The following is a 22255-nucleotide window of genomic DNA, read 5'->3' as shown; positions in this document are numbered from 1 at the left end:
CAGTTTATGTGCTTTCGCCATCCGCGATGACTTCAAATCAACCTGCCTAAGAGCCATGCACATCTCTACTCTTCCAGGTGGAGGGGTAGGGCCTAGCTGTCTCTAGTCCCGGGTAACCTGGTTTCCAGGGTTGCTCTAGAGGAAGCTGTTCTGTCTAAACCACATATCTGTGCCGGCAGCAGAAGCATCATTTCAAGTGTAGATCGTTTTCTGTTGAACACTTAGGGCAAAGCCAGGTTCTCCTTGGATGCAGGATATGGTCTTTTTGGTTCCTTTTTCTCGGTTCCATTTTCCTCTGCTCCATTTTCAAAACCTGAAGCATCCAAACCCTTCCTTTCTTGCTACTCCTTCTTAGCCGCTCCCCAGTCTTTAATTAAAGCAAAGTGTATGAGCTACTCACCCACTGGATTTCTTCAGGACCTTCGACCTTCGGGAGCATGAGGCTGGAAGGAAGGACCCGAGACTGCAGGATGGCCTCCAGGTCTTCTTCGGCCAGACCGCTGGACACCGAGTTGATCCTCACACACTTTTCAGTTGGGCCCAGGTCAAAGTCTTCAAGAGTTTTTACTATTCTCAATCTAGCTTCATCCTACAAGTGTAGATAAAATGTATCTCCTTAGCTTATGTGCCATTGAGGGGAAACACAATCAAACCATCATGAAATTCTTATGTGGGTTGAGAGTCTGAGCACCATTACAGTGCCTACTATAGCCACCAAGTAAATGATGTTTGAAATGATGGGCAAGTGATTGATTTCCAGACTTTATTCAAGTTGACTAGAGCAGAAATGAGAGCCATTGTAATGCATGCTGGTGAAACTCTAAATATTTAATAGTGGTCTCATCTTGCTCATTAGGGCTTCCCCAGTGGCTCAGCGGTACAGAAACTGCCTGCAAAACAGAAGACGCAGGAGACGTAGGTTCGATCTCTAGGTCAAGAAGATCCCCTGGAGGCGGGCATGGCAACCTACTCTAGTATTCTTGCTGGGGAAATCCCATGAACAGAGGAGCCTGGCGAGCTATGGTCCATGGGGTCTCGAAGAGTTGGAAGTGACTGAGCATGTATGCAGGCACTTGCTCATTAGCATTACTTTTCCATTGGAAAGATAAAATAATTACTGGGTCACATTTATTGAGCACTTACTAAGCACTAGGCATGGTACTAAGTGCTCTACCTGCATTTTCTTATTTAATAAATACAAGAAACTAGATAACTTATGGACTAATGGTAGTCTTGACTGCCAGCATATTCACATTAGGGAAAAAATAAGGTTTTGTTTTTCTCTATCTATAGGCTTCATGCTTTTTATTCACTTAAAAATTATTTTGCAACTGTGTTGAATCTTGACATTCAATTAAGAAGGCACTCACAGGAAAATGACACTCCCCGCTACAAAAAAGCTCCAACTTCTTCACATGGAAGGCAATAATATCACCAAGAGGAAATCCCTTCATGAAGCGGTAGACAAATACATATTTTTTTCCCTTTGATTTGACAGGCTTTGCTCCACAGTTAAGTAAAGCTGAAAGGTTGAAGATCTGCTTCAGTATTTGAATTGTCCCCAGAAAAACAGTACAAAATTAAACATGTTATTTACTGACTTTTGAGTTGGGGGTGATGAAGGTGGGGTAGGGCCTGGGGAGAGAGGAGTGCGTTGAGGGCGTGGGGGCTGAAATCAAGAGGAAGAAAGCACTTGGGGTCATTACTTCCTGCCAATTTCAGTTTCAAAAACAAATTCCTCCCACTTGCCAACAGCCCTCAACAAATTCTCATTGTCAGAATGAACAGTTATCAAAAGTAGTTTCATTTGAGAAGGGTTTTTATGATACTAATAAAACTTTAAAGCTTCTCACTGCTGATGAATGTAGCTTGGGGGGAAAAAAAAAGTCTTAACAATATACGGCCATTTGAACAGCCATAGTTATCTAGGAAAATCACAAACCAAAGCGGAGAGAAAAAAACAATTATTTGAGCCAATACTGAGTCAAAGTCCAATCAAGGAGACCAGCCAGGACAGTAGATTTAAACCAGACGGATGTAGGTCTGCGACTGGGTGGATGCAGGGAAGACCTCCAAACGTGGTCTGAGTTAAACAGTGTGAGGAAACGCTTAGGGTTGTCAGCTCGGAAGCAGAGTCCAAGGGAGCAGTTTAAGACAGCTCTGTGGAGTCCTGATTTACTGAGATCTGACTGCTAATAATTAGGCCAGCTTAGACGAGAGCTTGTACTAGCTACTGTGGGGGAGGACGCAGCCACGGTGGCTGGGCTCTACCATGCTGTGGGCTGTTCTGCAGGGACAGAATGTTTCCACTTGCTCTACTGTGCCCTCTTGCTACGATCACTGAATAAGAAAATCCTGATGGGGAAGAGCAGAAGTCAACTCACTAGGATGGTTCCCAGGCTGTCTGTGACTGTTGGGAGAAACGACGGCTGTGTGTATTTAGATCCATGGCCTCAGAGAACCCAAGATGTGCTAATGCTCCATGAAGCCTGGTGCAGCTCTAGAACTCAGGGTGGCTCCAGCTCAGAAACGTTTCAACTTCCAGGTTTTCCAAGGGCAGGTCGGGTGTGGAAAGGGTCTCCTGAGACAGAGTGAATGGAAAATGCAAGGGAACTAACCAGAGTGTTTAGGCTGTAGTGCGTTTCATTTATTTATCGCTTTTTTTTTTAACTTTTTATTTTGTATCAGGCTATAGCTGATTAACAAACACTGTTGTGATAGTTTCAGGTGAACTGCAAAGGGACTCAGCTGTATATACACGTTTGATCCATTCTCCCCTCAAACTCCCCTCCCATCCAGGCTGCCACATTGAGCAGAGTTCCCTGTGCTGCACAGTAGGTCCCTGTTGGTGATCCATTTCAAACATAGCGCTGTGTACATGTCCATCCCAAACTCCCTAACTATCCCTTCCCCCTTTCCTTCCTTCCGGCAACCATAAATTCATTCTCTAAGTCTGTGAGTTTCTTTCTGTTTTGTAAGTTTATTTGTATCGTTTCTTTTTAGATTTCACATGGACCTAGAGTGTCAAACTGAGTGAAGTGAATCAGACAGAGAGGGAGAAACATCACATGAAGTGCAAATCTGAATCATCACTGCCATCCTCCCAGTTTAATCTGCACGTGTAAGATCCCCCGCAACATCCGCTTCCTAAATCGTTAATGTTGGGGTCAAACAAAATCTGACCTCTAAGCTGTTTAGTCGTTTCACTTGGATTTGAAGGAGACTGTTTGTTCAAAGCTCATGTTCTAAACCTGTCTATAATTTTTATCTAAAGTCAGATTGCCATGGTTTCAGCACATTCTGGTTTACTTAGTAAAATTTGGCCCTTGTGAAATCGGCTGCAAATGAAGTACCCCATTCCAATTTTAGGCATAATCTGATTAGTACTTTTCATGCTATAATAATGAGCAGTGAATACTCAGCATTTTATTAAACTCTTTTTTTTCCCCCTCTTTCTGGCTCAGAATTCAAACCAAGCTCTTTCCAGTTCATCATTCTATACCTTTCCAAAAAAAGATGGTCGCTTTGGAGGTATTTTTCCACACAACACCCTTATTAACAGGCTGTTGCTTGTGACAATTTACATAAACCAAGTGTGCATCCCTCTGCTATGTATTCTAAAATATCCAACAACTTCCCTGAATTTACACCAACCAACAAGCATGTGGATTTTTTTTTTCTTTTTGGTATTTTAATGGTGAAATATGTTACTTTGCTAGCAAACACACCCATGCCATCTGTTGGGTGAGAGGAAGGCAGTTTCTAAGAACAATTAGGTTTAGTTCTGGGTGTTCAGCTAGAGAGAGCCACAGTCCACCAGTTGTGAAAAGAAAGAAATTCTGTCCGCGCTATTCTCTCTCCCTTTCTAACACGGACCTTACCTCTTGCTACCGGCTCTCTTACATCTCTTTCATCTCCATCACCTCACTCCCTTTACGCTTTCATCCTCTTTCCCTCTCTTTTTCCTGTTTGTTCCTGACCATCCTTCCAAGTTCCATCTCATTAGGGGGATTAGTAAGACTTGGCCTGGCAGACACCACCTTCTCAGAAGGGCTATATGGATGATCTGCTGAGATTACTGGGAGGTAAGTGGTCCCTGGAGAAAGGAGGAAAAGGAAATGAAGGCAAAAAAAGGCCACTAAGAAATGAAATTTTTGGAAGGCTGAGGGCCTGGGGGCAAGGGTGGAGGGGGTCTTACATTCTGTTAACAAAACAGTCTTCTAAAATAAGGTTTAGTAGGAGCTGCATTCTAAATGTGTGAACACTACAGGACGGCCTTGGTCAGCATTTCTCAATGTAGGATAAACTCGTCCTTCTAAGACCTGACAACCTGAAAAGAGGGAATAATGAATTTAAGGCCTTGCTCAACAATTACATTAGATTTTTGCAGAGACTTAATTAGCATCGTGTGTTTGGAGTAGGTCTGATTCCAGAGGTAGGGTCTGCAAAGGTCACAGAGCAAGTTGGCACAGGTCAGAATGTTCACAGGCCCCGGGTCTAAAAGGTGATGTTACCAAAGTTCCCACATTTCAATCGATATTTCGTGCCATGGGCTGCTCAGTGCAGTGGACCAGGGGCTAATAAACTTGTCCTTATACATAAGCCGACGGATCATGTGACTCTGTCTGGGCCGGGAACCAAGGCGTGCTATGATTTCAGAGACCGGGTTCTTATCACCTGGGGAAGAGAGACACGCTCTGCTGACGTAAGAAAGCGAATAAATCAACCATCCCCGAGACCTGCAGACTCCAAAATGAAAGGAGAAAATATGCGTGCAGTTGGTTCACTTGGCACCCATTAGAGCTAATAACTAATCATCCTCGCAAGTTTCGAGCTCAGAATGATCAAATCTGCAAAGAAAACAACATCCGTCCACTTTTACACTCCAGTGGAAGAGGTGGTCCCTCGCGGCAGGGCGGCACAGTCTCGCCATCTGGAGAATAAATCGAGTGTGAAGTACAGTACAGTTTGGGACCAAGCTCCGTGGCGGCAGCTCAGCAGTCAGTTCATTAGTTCCAAACTTGCAGGGATTAGAGTGGCGTCACTTCTTCTGTCGGATAGGAAGAGACAGACAGGACCCGAGGTGCAAGGAGGATGGTGACAACCAGGAGGAGCCCCTTGGGCTTCTTTATAAAACTACAAAGTATAAACACACCCAAATAAGTGTCTTAAATAATAGCATCATCACAGTTTCATAACATCTGAATTAGCACCTTTCTCTTCTCCTACCCGCCCTCCACCACCCCTTGAACCTTGTCTGTTAACCTATAGTTTGTTTTCAGAGGAAATCGCCAAGACAACCCTGAATGCAACAGGAGCAGAGGAAAAGCCATGTGGTCGAAAGGAGATTTGGGAATTAAGAAATACAGAAGGGTTCCCAGCTCCAGAGAGATGCTTAATCTGTGTGAATTTTTTAAATGAACAATTAATATTCTTATCCTACAAAAGGCAAATCACCACACCACATACCCAGAAACACTAGTGAATTGTCTTTTCTGAATTTGTCCAATTCACCTCACTTCCATTTTGTCTAATTCATCAAATGATGTCATAAGCATGGACTGGAACAAATTTGGGGCAGAAGGCCCTGATTAGCATCTATAGCTATAGATTAGCATCTATATGAAATGATTTTTTGGAAAATTTTGAGATCGATTGGTTTAAAATAAAAGGTTCTGATGCATTGTTCCATTTAAGGATGTTCTTTTCCGTGTAAGTTCTTTTTAAACATTAATATTAGAAAACAGAAGTGCCTGTGACATAAACAAGTCATCATTAGTAAATTATTGTATTTTTCTGATAAATATATCATAATCACAGAGACTGTTGTACTGACTGTATTAGAAAAAAAGACAAATTTTCATTGATTACTGCAACCTGGTAGTGTTTCTTCAGGTAAGGTGATACTGTTGAATTTTCTGGCCCATTGTTTTTCCCACATGGAAAAAAATCTTGGTTTACCCAGGTTTTTTTGTTTTGTTTTGTTGTGAGCTGAACCATGCAGCATGTGGGGTCTTAGTTCCCTGATCAGGGGTTGAACTCATGTCCCCCGTGATGGAAGCACAAAATCTTAACCACTGGACTGCCAGGGAAATCCCAAGGTTTGTCTATTTTCAAAAAAAGAAAATCTACAGCAATACTGAACATACTATAAGTTCCCTGGCACAACAGGGAAGCCTGGTGTGCTGCAGTCCACAGGATCTTGACGAGTTTAAGTGACTGGAGTGACTGGACTGAACTGGCTTAAAATTTCATTTGTTGATAACACCAAAAGCACAGGTAACAAAAGAAAAAATAAACAAATTGAACTTCATGAAAATTTTTAGATGTTGTACATCAACAGAAGAAAATCCATATTAACAGAATAAAGACACTATCAAGAGAATAAAAAGGCAACCCATAGAATGGGAAAAGATATTTACAAATTATATATCTGATAAAAGAAGACATATTCAGAACATATATGGAACTCCTAAAACTCAACACCAAAAAACCCAAACAAGTCAATTCAAAAATAGGCAAAGGACTTGAACAGACATTTCTCCTAAGAAGATGGACAAATGGCCAATAAGCACATGAAAAGATACTCCATATCATTAATCATTCAGTTCAGTCACTCAGTCCTGTCTGACTCTTTGTGACTCCATGAATCGTAGCACGCCAGGTCTCCCTGTCCATCGCCAATTCCCGGAGTCCACCCAAACTCATGTGCATCGAGTCGGTGATGCCATCCAGCCATCTCATCCTCTGTCGTCCCCTTCTCCTCCTGCCCCCAATCCCTCCCAGCATCAGGGTGGTTTCCAGTGAGTCAACTCTTCGCATGAGGTGGCCAAAGTATTGGAGTTTCAGCTTTAGCATCAGTCCTTCCAATGAACACCCAGGACTGATCTCCTTTAGAATGGACTGGTTGGATCTCCTTGCAGTCCAAGGGACTCTCAAGAGTCTTCTCCAAAACCACAGTTATTAATCATTTTTTTTTTTTGAAAGTCGATCAGTTGTGTCCGACTCTTTGAGACCCCCACAGACTATACTGTCCATGGAATTCTCCAAGCCAGAATACTGGAGTAGGTAGCCTTTCCCTTCTCTAGGGGATCTTCCCAACCCAGGGATCGAACCCAGGTCTCCCGCATTGCAGGCAGATTCTTTACCAGCTGAGCCACAAGGGAAGCCCTATTAATCATTAGGGAAATGCAAATTTAAACTACACTGAGATACCACTTCATACCCATTAGGATGGCTACTATCAAAAAACCCCCAGAAAAACACAAGTATTGGGGAGGATGTGGAGAAACTGGAACTCTAGTGCACTGCTGGTAGAAGTATAAAAAGGTACAGCTGCTACAGAAAATAATAAGGCAGTTACTAAAAAAATTAAAAATAGAATTAACATATGATGCAGCAATTTCACTTCTGGGTATACACCCCAAAGTACTGAAAGCAGATCTCCACGAAATTATTTGTACATCCATTTTTATAGCAGCATTATTCACAATAGTTAAAATGTAGAAGCAACCCAAGAGTCTACTGACAGAAAAATGTGTGTTAGTCGCTCAGTTGTGTCTGACTCTTTTTGACCCCATGGACTGTAGCCCACGAGGCTCCTCTGTCCATGGGATTCTCCTGGCAAGTATACTGCAGTAGGTTGCCATTTCCTTCTCCAGGGGATCTTCCCAACCCAGGAATTGAACTCAGGTCTCCCTCATTGCAGGCAGATTCTTTACTGTCTAAGCCACCAGGTACTCAGACAGAAGAATGGACAAGCGAAATGTGTTTAATACATACAATGGAATGTTATTCAGTTTTATACAGGAAGGAAATTCTGACACATGCTATAAGATGGATAAACCCTGAAGACACTGAGTTGTGAAATAAGCCAGTTACAAAAGGACAACAATGTGAATGTACTTAATAATCACTTAATGGTACACTTAAAAATGGCTATGATGGGGCTTTCCAACGGTTAGGAACCTGCCTGTCAGTGCAGGGGACACGGGTTCAATCCCTGGTCCGGGAAGATCCCAGGTGCCACGAGGCAATGAAACCTGTGAGCCCCAGAGCCTGGGCTCCAAAACAGAAGCCACCACAATGAGAATCCCGTACACCGCAACTAGCAAGTAGGCCTCCCTCACTGCAACTCGAGAAAGCCCTCATCCAGCAACAAAGACTCAGAAGAGCCAATAAATAATAAATATTTTTTAAAAAGAAACACATGGTTTAAAAAATGAGTATGATGCTGAATTTTAAGCGATGTGTACTTTATCACAATAAAAAAATGAGGAAAATGTTCATTTACTGATTTCATCCCACAAGTTATTACATTCTAGGCACTCTGCTCTGAAACTGTAGCTTTCAGTACAGCAAAGTTTCTGATGTGTTTTTTATGAGAGATTCTTTAAAACAGGTTCCAAAATGGAAGCCAAATCAGCTTCCATTCAAAGGACTGAAAAGGCTCAGGATGTGTATGAGGGCGTACTTTGGCATACAAGTAGCTCTTTAGGTCTCTGTTTTTAATTCTTCTGGGTATATACCTAGGAGTTGAATTGCTGGACCATTTAGTAATTTTACATTTAACTTTTTGAAGAACTGCCGAACTGTTTTCCATAGTGGCTGTACATTTTACATTCTCATCAGCAATATAGCAGCGTTCCAAATTTTTCCACACCCTTGCCAACACTTATTTTTCATTTTGTATGTTTTTGATAATAGCCATTCCTGTGGGTGTAATAAGGTATCTCACTGTGGTTTTGATTTGCATTTCTCGAATGATTAATGATACTGAGCATCTTTTAATGTGTTTACTGGCCATCAGTACACGGATCTCCCTTGACTTATGATGGAGTCACGTCCCGATAAACCCACTGCAAGCTGAAAATATTATCAGTTGAAAATGCATTTAATACACCTAACCTACCGAACATCAAAGGTCAGCCTAGCCTGTCTTAAACGTGCTCTGAACACTTAAATTAGCCTACAATGGGGCAAAACCATCTAAACATGAATATCTCATGTAATTTATTGACTACAGTCCTTAAAAGTGAAAAACTGAATGGCTGTCTGGGTAGAGAAGGGTTGCAAGTGTATCGATGGTCGACCTCAAGACCACTTTGCTGACTGGGAGCTGTGCGTCACTGTCACTGCCCAGGATCACGAGAGAAGATCAGATCACGTAACACTTGACCAGGGGAAGATCAAAATTCAATATTCAGACTATGGTTTTCATTGAATGTGTATTGCTTTCCCACCAGGTGGACCACTGTAAGTCAAGTACCATCTATACCTTCTTTGTAGAAAAATCTAGTCTTAAATTTTTAAAAACGGGTTGTCTTTTGATTGTCAGATTATAAATGTTTATATATCCTAGATAGTAAATCCATATCAGATATCTATGATTCACAAATATTTCCTCCCCTTCTGTAGGCTGTCATTTCACTTTCCTGACGGTGTCTTATAATGCACAAAAGTTAATTTTGCTGAAGTCCAATTCATCTGTTTTTTTCTTTGGTAGCTTGTGCGTCTGTGATCATTTTGTGATCATTACCTAAGCCAAGGTTACGGAGATTTACACCTATGTCTTCTTCTAATAGTCTTACAGTTTTTACTTTAACATTTAGTTTTGATATACTTTCAGTCTACACATTTGTATTCAGTGTGAGGTAGGGAGGCTTGTGATAGTTTTATTTTGTGGTTTCAGTCCTCATCGTTCAATAAAATACAATGAAAATTCCTTGGAAAGAAAAAACTCAGGTGGAAAGAAGGCGCTTACTCCCCTGGGACTCTTCGCTCAGCTCTGCCCTCGCCCCTGACTGGAGAGGGGCTGGTGTTTGGCCTTCCCGTTCCCAAGGCCCTGTCCATTCCACATCACCATTCTGCTAGCTCTTCCTCTTTCACTTTGCCCTTTCCCCACCTGATAGCTCAGTTGGGAAAGAATCCGCCTGCAATGTGGGAGACCCCAGTTCAAGTCCTGGGTCAGGAAGAGGGAGACCTGGGTTCAATCCCTGGGTTGGGAAGACACCCTGGAAAAGGGAAAGGCTACCCACTTGAGTATTCTGGCCTGGAGAATTCCATGGGCCGTATAGTCCATGGGGTTGCAGAGTCAGACACGACTGAGTGACTCTCACTTTCACTTCACTTACACTTTTCCCCACCTGCTCCGAGTGGATTTTCCTCAACTCTACATGACAGGCCTCATGTGTGCGTGTGTGTTTCTGAGGACCTTGCCAGACTGCCCCATGAGCCTCTGAGGGACCTCAAACCCACACCCATAGGGAAATGTCAAGCTAGTACTGAGAAGGTGTCCTGCATGGGCAGAGCTGTGTTTTTAACGTTTCTTATTAACTTTGAGATTTAATAGTGAGGCTTTGAGGTACACTTTACACACAACACTCTGAAAAAACAAAGTATTTGCTTACTAAAGGCTGGCATAGCCTTTCTCAATGTCAAGAACAGCGACCACACTCATGTGACTGGAGCTCTGGAATCTGCAAGTTCACAGCTCTCTCCACTCATTATTTGCTTTGTTCTCACTCACTGCTTGTTCTTAGCCTCAGAAGGGCTGTGGTATTTCTGTGTTCCAGCTGTGCAGCAGGGCACAGGGAGCCATGAGATTTGTTCCAAGTGGACTATTGGAGGGAGGAGGGAGGAACGGGGGCTGTGACTGCTCTCTCCTGGGGGTGAGGGGGTGCTGGGCAGCGGCCACGTCTCCACGATGGGAAGGATCCGGAGGGCAACTCTACAATGTCTCACACGTGAGGTGTTTTATGTACTGAAGACCAAGCTTCTAGATACTTGAAAACATTCCAGTTCAGTTCAGTCGCTCAGTCCTGTCCAACTCTTTGAGACCCCATGAACTGCAGCACACCAGGCCTCCCTGTTCATCACCAACTCCCGGAGCATGCTCAAACTCATCTCCATGGAGTCAGTGATGCCATGAAAACATTTAGATAACTGATAGGGTTTGTCCTTTTTAAAAAATGACTGCTTGTGATTCTGAAAAGAACATTTCCTGAATATGATTCTCACATTTCGACCCAATGTCCATGATCTGGAGCAATTAAAATTTCTTAACAAGTAGGATAGGAATCAGTCAAATGTTATCCACCATGCTGTGGACAAGCGTGGAGGAAGGCAAAAGACACATGTCACTTTATACACGCATGCTAAGTTGCTTCAGTCATGCCTGTTCTGTGACCCTATGGACTGTAGCCCGCCAGGCTCTTTTGTCCATGGGACTCTACAGGCAAGAATACTGGAGTAGGTTGCCATGCCCTCCTCCAGGGGATCTTCCTGACCCAGGGATCGAACCTGCGTCTCTTTCGTCTAACCTTCTTTGGCAGGCGGCTTTTTTACCACTAATACCACCTGGGAAGCAAGTCACTTTATACTGACATGTAAATCAATGCAGGAAGGTATCACCCAGTTGCAGGGTCACAAGGCCCATAGGATGAGAAGTGAAATAACAGTTCGAGTCAGTGGCACAGACATTAGGATGTGGGACTCAGAGGCAGGAGGGGACACTGCGGGCTGAGAGCAGAGGCGGGGCAGTTAAGGGTTTCTGCAGGTGCAGAGGAGAAGGGATGACCCAGCAGAGAGCTGGCAAAGGGCAAAGGGCAGAGGCAGGAAGAGTGAGTGCATAAAAGGGCGGATGATCAGTACCTGTGACCTTAGGAGGGGAGGGTCCGTGCCAGGAGACGGACAAAAAGCCAGGAGATTCCCAAGCCGGCAGAGGAGAGCCCAGGATTCAGGAGGCCCTGTTCCACCGGGGGAGGAAAGGGTGATGGGGTGGGTGGGACAAGGGTCACAATTCAGGGGTGACTTCCCTGGTGGTCCAGTGGTGAGGACTCCAAGCTTTCCGCTGCAGGGGGCACAGGTTCCATCCCCGATCTGAGAACTAACATCCCCACGTGCCGTGTGGTGGAGCCAAAGTAATAATTATAATAATAATCATGGCAGTTCAGTTCTGCTTCCACAGCAGAAGCTGTCCGGTGCTCAAGCCTGGACTGCGAGAAGGTCCACCCTGCAGCCCCTGAGCACTAAGACAAGGATCCTGCTTGAGGCCGCCCTGCGCATGCTCGGTTTAGGGGGTGGGGGCACGCGCTTCCAGGGAGAGAGGGTCTCGGGTCCCAGAGCCACTGTTTTTGCCTTCGGAATGGGCGTTTGTACGCATTCTAGGATCTGAGTGAGGGGTGTCACAGTACCTTGAGAGCCCTTGAAAGCGAAATGGAAAGTACACGTGGGGCGGGAGGGCCAGCCCGCCGCCCTCCCCGCCCCTTCTAATTGGTCTCTCCCCACCTGGCCTCTGTCGGAGAAGGTGGCCTCCTGCCCACCTTGTGCAAAGCACAGCCCCAAGCAAAGCTGCCCTCTCCCTCTCAAGGGGCTCTGTTTGTGTTGGGTTGGAAGAGGTAATTAACTGTTTTGGTTTAAAAGCCCTCCTGCTGGGCTGCAGTCTGCGTGGGAGAATAAAAGTCAACAAGTGAAAGGAGAGCCTGTCATCAAAGGACTCTGCCCTTACCTGGCTTCCTTATAAGGATGAATTCGGTGCTGCCTGCCACAGGTGTCACGGATTCCCCACACAGGCCAGGGCCGCGGGTCTTACATTCTTTTTTTTAACAATAAATTGAGAGCGATCGGTTCATAGTTTAATGAGGCAGCCTTGCCGTGGTTCCACATACGCACCAGCTAACAGCCATGTCACCTGAATCCTGGCCTGAGCAGTTTTACTGTGATGCCAACATATTCTGGCCGATGACTTTCTTTACCTCTCAAGCCAACAGTGAGATCCATGGTTAGAAAGGGATCCAAACGGTCTTAATGTAAATATCAAGAAACAGTTTTCTTACGGTCCTGATGAACCTATCTGTAGGGCAGGAGTAGAGACGCAGAGGAAGAGAACAAATTTGTGGACATGGTGCGGAAGGAGAGGGTGGGACAAACTGAGAGAGTAGCGCTGACATATATACCCTACCATGTGTAAAGTAGATGGCCAGTGGGAAGCTGCTGTGTTGCACAGAGTTCAGCTCCACGCTCTGTGATGATCTAGAGGTGTGGGAGGGAGGGGAGGGAGGCAGGCTTGTGAGAGAGGGGGTGTATGTAATACAGAAGTTGATTCACTCTGCTGTGCTGCAGAAACTAACACAGCATCGTAAAGTGACTATGCTAGTTTAGTCGCTCAGTCATGTCCTTCTCTTGAGACCACATGGGCTGTAGCCCGCCAGACTCCTCTGTCCATGGGATTCTCCAGGCAAGAATACTGGAGTGGGTTACTGTTTCCTTCTCCAGGGGATCTTCCTGACCCAGGGATCAAACCCAGATCTCCTGCATTGTGGGCAGAGTCGTTACAACTGAGCTAGAAGGGAAGCATACTCCAATTTAAAAAAAGATTTTAAAAAAGGATAGAGAGTCCAGAAAAACACGCACCACACGCAAACAAATATAGTCAACTGAACTTTGACAAAGGAGAAAAGATAACTCAGTGAAGAATGCTTAATCTTTTTTAAAAAACAAAGAACAGTTTTTTCTTATAAGCCAATGCTTCTTCATTTATGGGGCTTCCCTGATGGCTCAGTCGGTGAAAAATCTGCCTGCAATGCAGGAGACCAGGGTTCGATCCTTAGGTCGGGAGGATACTCTGGAGAAGGAAACGGCAACCACTCTAGTATTCTTGCCTAGGAAATCCCAAGGACAGAGGAGCCTGGTGGGCTATAGTCCACGGGGTCGCAAGAGTCGGACACGACTTAGTGACTCAACTTCAACTTCTTCAACTTTCTTTAATTAATTATATGGAAGAAAACATTCATTTCCCTGCCCATCACCAAATTTTGGAGGCAGGTGGGGCTTTTTCTCTGTGAGGCTGCACTAAGGCAGGTTAGGATGGAGCTTGGCTGCAAAACTGCCTGAGTCAGTGCCAAGTCCTTCAATATCACTTTGCTAAGGTGCTGACACGAAGGATCTTGTCTCCATAAGTAGGAAATTATAAAAGCTTACAGACAGAAGTATAAATGTCTAATGATAAGGTACAAACAACCGTGCAATTAAACAGACTAAGCTAATCGGAATTTGAGCTGGCTATGGGTTCAAGGTCTTGACTCCTATTCTGGGCAGAAAGCTCTACCCCCGTGGCAGAAGAGCATCCCAAACAGGATTCTTTCCATTCCTTAGTGTTAATTAATCCTCCTGGCAACTATGAATGAAGAAATCAAGTAACTGAATAAGCTCTGGGATGGCAGAAACAGAATGTAAAGAAGTATTTCATGCAGTACGTTAAACTCACTATTCTCACAAACCGCTTTTAAGGTAGTGAGGCTTCACGGCTAAAAGGAATTTTAAAACTCCCCACACAATATTACCCATTGGTTCTACCTTTGTTTCTTTTGATTTCTGTTGCTCAAATGTATACTCGCAACCTCATTTTTTAGTAGCCGATCATTTATTTTTCATGGCTTGTTATTGTTGCTTGTCTCGCTTCCTAGTTATTTTCCAAAGAAAGTGGTAATTCAGAAAGAGTTTTTTTCTTTTGGGTAGCAGATGTAAAAGTATTATATTTTAAAGGGTAGAACTTTTCCATCTTATTCCTTATACATTTTATTTTATTCTAAAATCAATGAGGAAGGGAATTCTCTGGCAGTCCAGTGGTTAGGACTCTGCATTTTCACTGATGGGGCCTGAGTTCAATCCCTGGTTCGGGAACTAAGATTCCAACAGTTGTGAGGCACAGCCAAAAAAAGAGAAATCAGCAAGGAAAGAAAAAGAAAAGAAAAATACAGTGTGCAAACTGAAAGAATGGAGGGTGATGATAGCCATCAGAAGATTCTATTGTTATTTCTATAATTTTGTTTTTATTATTTTGCCACACTGTGGGGCATGCGGGATCTTAGTTTGCCCACCAGGGATTGAAGGCGTACCTCCTCCAGTGGAAGTGCAGATTCTTAACCACTGGACCACCAGGGAAGTTCCAGAATATTCTATTTTTCAAAAGGCAGATTCTGCCCTATGAAAACTAAGCTTTGGTTACAGTGAAGAACTCTTCTTCAAGGACCAGGCTGCATGGAGGTTTCTCTCTGCTGACTTTACTCCACAAAATGGAAACCATGGAGAGAGTGGCAAAGCCCAGCGTCATCTTCCCTAGCTCACGGACACTAGATCTTCTATAATTAAATGTTTTCCTCGAGAAAATGCTAATAAAACAATGCAATGGCTGGCATTGCCACACTTGGTTTTCATTGCGTTTTACACCTTTTCCTCTTGCCAGCTCTTCACGTTGACTTTCATTCCTTCACTGGTGCCAGGCAGGCTCACTGTGGAACCACTTGGGTTTTCTTCCCTCTTTCTGCACCCGGTGAATTTTCATAAAGCATTTAACGTGAGAACAAGCAGGTTAATCTGCCGTGCCGGTGAGCCAGGCTCTCGGAAGGCCCCCTGCAACACTGCCATGTCTTGGCGTCAGAGTCAGAGGCCTGGGTCCCAGTGGTGGGGACGCTTGCCAGAGCCTTCTCTGTGCAGACACCAGGTGTGATTTAGCATAACAGATTGTGCGGACGCTCAGAGGCTCCTGTAACCCGTGCGTCAGAACCAAATCGCAGCTTTCATGCAAGATGAAGACGAAGAGTCTCGTGGGCTAGACATTCTGCCAGGAAAGGCTTCTGGACATAGAGGAAATGGAGAACCACCCCCGCTCCCCGCCCCCGCCCTTGCAACAAATGCCTGGTTTCAGGAACACTGACGTACTCCTTCATTGTGTCAGTTCAAATCCCCTGTCAAATCTCAATGCTATTTTCCTCTACTGACAGATAGGCAATGAGAATCAAAGATTGTTTTTCATATATAAAGAGAATACGCAAAAAACAGAATTATAATGAAATTTAAAAGCTCACTGAATGCAGGAGACTTCTACAGTGGTCCAGTGGTTGAGATTCTGTGCTCTTAACGCAGGGGTTTGGGTTCAATCCTTGGTTGGGAAGCTAGATCCCACACGCCGCAACTCAAAGAACCTGCGTGCTACAACTAAAGATCCGACATGCTGCAATGAAGACTGAAGATCCTGAATGCCACAGCTAAGGCCTGGCACAGCCAAATAAAGAAAATAATAAATAATTTATATTCTAAAAAAAGCTCACTGAATCCAGCCTTTGCTCTACATCAGCTGACATTGACTCCAAATGCTGATGCTCTAGGTGTCAGCTCTCATGGCAATAATTAAGGAGATTGAGGAGGACTCCCAGGGAAGAGAACTTCCCTGGTGGCTCATACGGTAAAGAGTTTGCCTGCAGTGCAGGAGACCTGGGTTTGATCCATGGGTCGGCAAGATCCCCTGGAGAAGGAAATGGCAACCCACTCCAGTATCCTTGCCTGGAAAATTCCAAGAACGGAGGAGCCTGGCAGGCTACAGTCCACGGAGTCGCAAAAAGTTGGACACAACTGAGCAACTTCACTTCACTTCACTTCACTTCCCAGGGAAGAAGCCAAGCCTGGTGGCCAGCACAGTGTAGATCCCAGGGATGAGAAGAACAAGCTCCCTGAGGACGACAAGCACAGGGAACCTCGAGAAAAGGACAGGCTCCAAGTAGAGGCACAGGCTGCCCCCATAGGGAGAGTGGCTGCAGTCACCCAGAAGACAATCTTAGGACAAACTTAGCAAACACGACTGCTGGAACTACCTGCCTTTTTGTCAAGATCACTGCCACAGGGCAACTTACTGCTCAGCGACGTGCAGTGAGTTACTAGAGAGAACCAGTGTGTTCCAATGCTGAGCAATATGGCTTTGGAATGGTGTCTGTGTGCTCAGACATCCAAAGTCCCTTGAAAACAATGATGTACGGGCATACACGGTTCAAAGGACTTGTCTCTCATTTGCCATCACAGCACTCCTGACGTGTAGGCAGCGCAGGTATTATTACCCACGACTGTCTGAAGAATGTGGGATTTATCCAGAGATTCCACACTAGTCAGCAGTCAAGATGAGGATGAACTCAGATGCCATGCTTCCAATCTTGTGCTCTGTGTATAGAACTCCTCTTTGCATATTTTATAGACTCTGATTTACCCAACAGCCTATAATCAACTATTTGTGTTCTGTTTAAACTCAGTTGATTCTGTAGTTGGCTACCAGGAGTCCTGGCCAATACAGGGATCATATACACATGCAAGATCCCATGTCTTGTTCACACGACAGGTAGGGAATACCTTTTGTACAGGACAATCTACATAATCATGTGTAATGACTACAGAGTCTTCTGTTGCATGGGTATGCCATAATTTATCGAATCAATCCCCTTATGATTAAGATTTAAATTTCCCCCAATTTTTTGCTATTAATTCACTCATTTTACTCAACAGATATTTACTGAGCACTCTTCATGTGCCAGATACTATTTTAGGTAATGAAGACAACAGCTCCCTGTCTACATAGAACTTACATTCCGGTTAGAAAACAACTAATAACCAAGTAAACTAATGAACAAATGCAGGCTATGAAAAGATCTAATAAGAGAGCAGAATTTAGCAATGGGACAGCTGTATATGAATATCAGAGAACATTCATCTTAGAGCACTTGTCTGAATAGTCCCTTAGGATAAATCCTAGAAGTGCAAATGTAAGGTCAAAACACAGGCTCATTTAGATACCAAAAGAGGGCCATGAAATTCTGTCACAGTCCTCGTCTAAACTGGCTTTGAATCCAGCAAGTCTAGGTTCCAGTCCCAACTTGGCCAGTGACCGGCTCTCTAAGAGACTGAAGAGGCTCCTATCTACTGCACATCTCTGCACTTCAGTGTCCTCATCTGAGAAATGGGGGCAATAGAAGTGCCTGACTCAGGAATTGGTAAGGATTGAAAATGATGTGACATAAGGGGTTAATAATGTTAGATGAAAAAAAAAATACTCATTTAAACATGTACACTAAAATTGCTTTTTTAAAAAGGGGTGGGGCTTCCCTGGTGGTCCAGTGGTTAAGAGTCTGACTGCCAGTGCAGGGGATACAGGTTCGATCCCTGGTCCGGAAAGACCCACGTGCTTCGGAGCAACTAAGCTCATGTGCCGCGAGGACTGAAGTCCACACTCCAGAGCCTGTGCTCCTCAACAAGAGAAACCAGCAAACGGAGAGGCGCAGGCACTGCAAAAATACATAAATGAGGGGCGTACAAATTTAAACTCCCGTTTCTTGGTGCCCAGCCACTTCGGGTTGGTTCTGAGCTCAAACTAGCTTGACCTGTCTGTTTTCCAGAACCCAGCATCCACACACCAGACCTGCACCCAGGTGAGGACTGGAATGGGACCTCATTCCAGTGGCTCTCATGTCCCTAGTGCTCAAACCAAAGGGAAACGCAGGGGGCTGGTCTCCTGGTGCTGAGGAGAGTCCCCAAAGAAGCCAACATACTCACGGATGGCGGGGCAGCCTGCCTCCCGAATCTTAGACCTTTCATTTTGTAAGAAATCAGATCTTACGTACCAAGTCTACTTTCCTACGGGCGCCATGGCCTTCTGTTGGCTGGATCCCTCAGCAGGGCAGGTAGGTCTAGCGTGCTCATCGGTACTTGATAAAAACCACAAATAGCAACCTGCTGAATGTTTTCGTTTCAATGTAGAAACTCCAAACTGGAATCTTGACCTGGTGCCTTGGCAGCACTGGAAGGCCACAGGTTGCAGATGGCAGATGACTCACTGCCCTCTGAAAAGGTCGATGCTGTTGGTCCAAAATGTGACCACGTCCCACTTCTTCCTTTGTCCATCTGTTGTGGTCTAGGAGTGACAATTTTAAAGTTTCAAATTTGGACTGTATATAAGCTGATTTCTCAAGCCACATCCAATATGGTTTGGCAACCAGTACTACTCTGGTGTGGTTTGACCAACAAGGTAGTAAAGAACATGAAGGTGTCTGTCTTCTTCCCAACTGTATGCACAGGTCACCTCCATTCAAAGACTAGAGAAGTCTGTCTGACAACAAACTTCCTCTCCAGGGTATTTCTCAGCTTCGATATAAGTCTGAACCCACCAGTTCACATTCATCTCCACAGTTACCCCTGTCAGTCTTTGCCGTCATCTACTGAAATGACTTATCTATAATGTTGGGTTTTTCTACAGCATGTTGCATCTATTTAATGTGTTTATTTAATTGAATAAAAAAAGAAGCAGAAGTAAGGTAACGGTGGGGTCTAAGGTGGGTTCTATCAAGAGATCCTCTTGAGGTATGGAAGGAGAAACCAGTGGTACAAACTGGGGGTCGGCACCATGGTAACAGAGAATGTCAGGAAGATCCAAGACCAGTATAAGGTAAGTGCTTTCACACTCTTCCTACTGGAAAAATCAGCCATCAAAGCTAAGTTGCAAGATTGGATTATAAAAAACAAATAAGCATACAATGTGTTGCTATTTAAAAATAATTGTTTGGAAATAAATAAATCCAATATTGTCACAGGGCTTCCCTGGTGGCTCAGTGGTAAAGAATCCGCCTGCAATGCAGGAGGCATAGGAGACACAGGTTGGATCCCTGGGTTGGGAAGATCCCCTGAAGGGGAATATGGTAACCCACTCCAGTATTCTTGCCTGGAGAATCTCCATGGACAGAGAAGCCTGGTGGGCTACAATCCACAGGGTCACAAAGAATCGGACACGACTGAAGTGACTTAGCATGCATGCAATATTGTCACAAACACTGTGAGCTGTTCACCCATAATCGTGAGCTAGCAAATTGAGTATAATAACAATAACAATATAATTATAATACATAATATAATCAGTCCAGTTCAGTCACTCAGTCCTGTCTGACTCTTTGTGACCCCATGAATCGCAGCACGCCAGGCCTCCCTGTCCATCACCAACTCCCGGAGTTTACCCAAACCCATGTCCATTGAGTCAGTGATGCCATCCAACCATCTCATCCTCTGTTGTCCCCTTCTCCTCCTGCCCTTAATCTTTCCCAGCATCAGGGTCTTTTCAAATGAGTCAGCCCTTCACATTAGGTGGCCAAAGTATTGGAGTTTCAGCTTCAACATCAGTCCTTCCAATGAACACCCAGGACTGATCTCCTTTAGGGTGGACTGGTTGGATCTCCTTGCAGTCCAAGGGACTCTCAAGAGTCTTTTCCAACAACACAGTTTAAAAGCATCAATTCTTCAGTGCTCAGCTTTCTTTATAGTCCAACTCTCACATCCATACATGACTAATATAATAATAACAATATAATATCATATTCTAAATTTGAAATGAAAACTATATTGGAAAACAGTTATTATAAGATGTACTGAGACAGAGCTCTGAGAATATGTCAATAAATTTGGGCCAAATGACCAGAGAGTCAACTGTTTGATAAATGTATAATAAAACAGCAGAATTTTATTGATACTATTACTCCATGAAGCTGAAATACCCTAAAACAGAAAAACTAACAAAGAGCGTCAGTCTGGTACAGAAATGAAGATACCAAAACAAGCCAGGGATGGAGGTCTGCAACCCATTTCTCTGATACGGGGGTGTTTCTTTCTTACAAAAAAAACACAAAAAACCTTAAGAAAATGATTCATTCAGAAGGTGGTATTTCTACACAGCCATTACATGAACAAAAAATGTTGATCTCAAAAGAGATCCAATATTCCAATTCAATAATACTATTAATATTAATGCTGTTTTAAGTCGGCATTTTTGATTTTTATTATAGTAAGACTGATTACAATGTTACTAGAAAAAGAGATATCATAGCTCCTAATTAATGAAATACATCCTTTGAAATATACTCTTCTGAAGTGTGTTAGTCCCTAAGGCCGCCATAAGCAATTATCACAAAGTTGGCTGCTTACAACAACAGAGACTTCTTTTCTCACAGCTCTGAAGACCAGACATTTGAAATCAAGGTGTCAACCGGGCCATGCCCCTCCCTGGAGAATCCTTCCCTGCCTGTTCCAGTTCCCTCGGGCTGTTGGCATTCCCCATGGCTGAGTCAGTCTGATCTCTGACTCTCAGCCCATGTGGACTTCTCCTCTGTGTCTCTGTGTCGCTGGAACTTAGTTCCCATCTGGGTGATCTAGGATGGTCTCATTTTGACACCGTAACTGTATCTCGGAGAACCCTTTTCCATATAAGGTTGCCTTTATAGGTTCTGGGGATTAGGATGTGGACACATCTTTCGAGAAGCCACCAGTCAATCCAAGCACATTCCATGAACAGTGGAATGAAAGGTTCTTCAAAAGAGCTACTACCAAATCGTGTGTTAATGAAGAAGTCTCCCTTTCCCATTCTCTTAAATTCTACATTAAAGGTCCCAGTGCTGTCTGGAGCCATATTCAGGCTTCCCTGTGTCCTGTGCATCACTGCCTGTTCTTGTCCTTTATGGTTCTCGCTTCCACTGAAAGCACACGGTGAAGGAGAAGAAGATGAGAGTGTAGCAGTTCTGAATCACTGCTTTTAGGATGTGTGCTTGGGTTAATGCTTTCCTCCAAGAAAGCTACTTTTAAACTTAGGTCTAGTAGGTATTATCCAAAGAACACATTTTTAGATGATTGGCTAAGGTCTGGAATCATAAAAAATACAATTTTAGGGATGAAGGGAGTTCAGTAATTATCCAGTCATTTCAGAAACAAGGAGACAAAAGTGAGATCAGTAAATCGCTGGAAGTCATCAATGCGAGGAGGGGCAGAGCTGAGACTATAACTCAAGTCCTCTGATCCCCACTTAAGCGTCTTTTCACTTAATTCAGAGTGTGATGCAGAGCTCTCTCCTCTGTGGACCACTCAAGTTGGTAGCCTCATGGGTACCACCCAATGAAACAATCAACCTTCTGTGGACTGAACGTTTGTTCCTCTAAAACTACTATGGTGAAGCCCTAACCCCCAAATATGATGGCATTTGGAAGAGAGGGGTAGTTAGGTCATTAGAGTAGAGCCCTCTAATAGGATTAGTGCCCTCATAAAAAGAGACACAGGGCTTCCCTGGTGGCTCAGAGGTGAAGAATCTGCCTGCAATGCCAGAGATCCTGGTTCGATCCCTGGGTTGGGAGGATCCCCTGGAGAAGGGAATGGCAACCCACTCCAGTATTCTTGCCTGGAGAATTCCACAGATAGAGGAGCCTAATGGGTCCATGGAGTCGCAAAGAATTGGACACAGCTGAGCAACGAACACTTCCACTTTCAAGAAGAGACATGAGAGAAGATTTTTCTCCCATGTGTGGGCATAGCAAGATGATAGCCATCTATGAACCAGGATGAAAGCTCTTACCAGTAAGCAAACCATCCCGCAACCCTTGATCTTGGACTTCCAGCTTCCGGACAGTGA

The 22255-nt window shown here is 44.2% G+C and overlaps 1 protein-coding gene across 6 annotated transcripts in view; it reads right to left on the bottom strand.

Moving 5' to 3' along the window:
- The window catches only part of CLYBL (citramalyl-CoA lyase), a 231633-nt gene that overhangs the window by 35407 nt on the left and 173971 nt on the right, over positions 1-22255 (bottom strand). For all 6 annotated transcript variants that reach the window (NM_001435063.1, NM_001435064.1, NM_001435062.1 and 3 more), the window contains exon 3: positions 401-589. In NM_001435063.1, the coding sequence (NP_001421992.1) occupies positions 401-589 (189 nt within the window). The remainder of the gene's footprint in view (positions 1-400; positions 590-22255) is intronic.

Source organism: Bos taurus, chromosome 12 (genome assembly GCF_002263795.3).
Source record: "Bos taurus isolate L1 Dominette 01449 registration number 42190680 breed Hereford chromosome 12, ARS-UCD2.0, whole genome shotgun sequence".
Taxonomy (NCBI): domain Eukaryota; kingdom Metazoa; phylum Chordata; class Mammalia; order Artiodactyla; family Bovidae; genus Bos; species Bos taurus.
The sequence above is the reverse complement of the archived record's forward strand: the minus strand, read 5'-3'. Positions and strand labels throughout refer to the sequence as shown.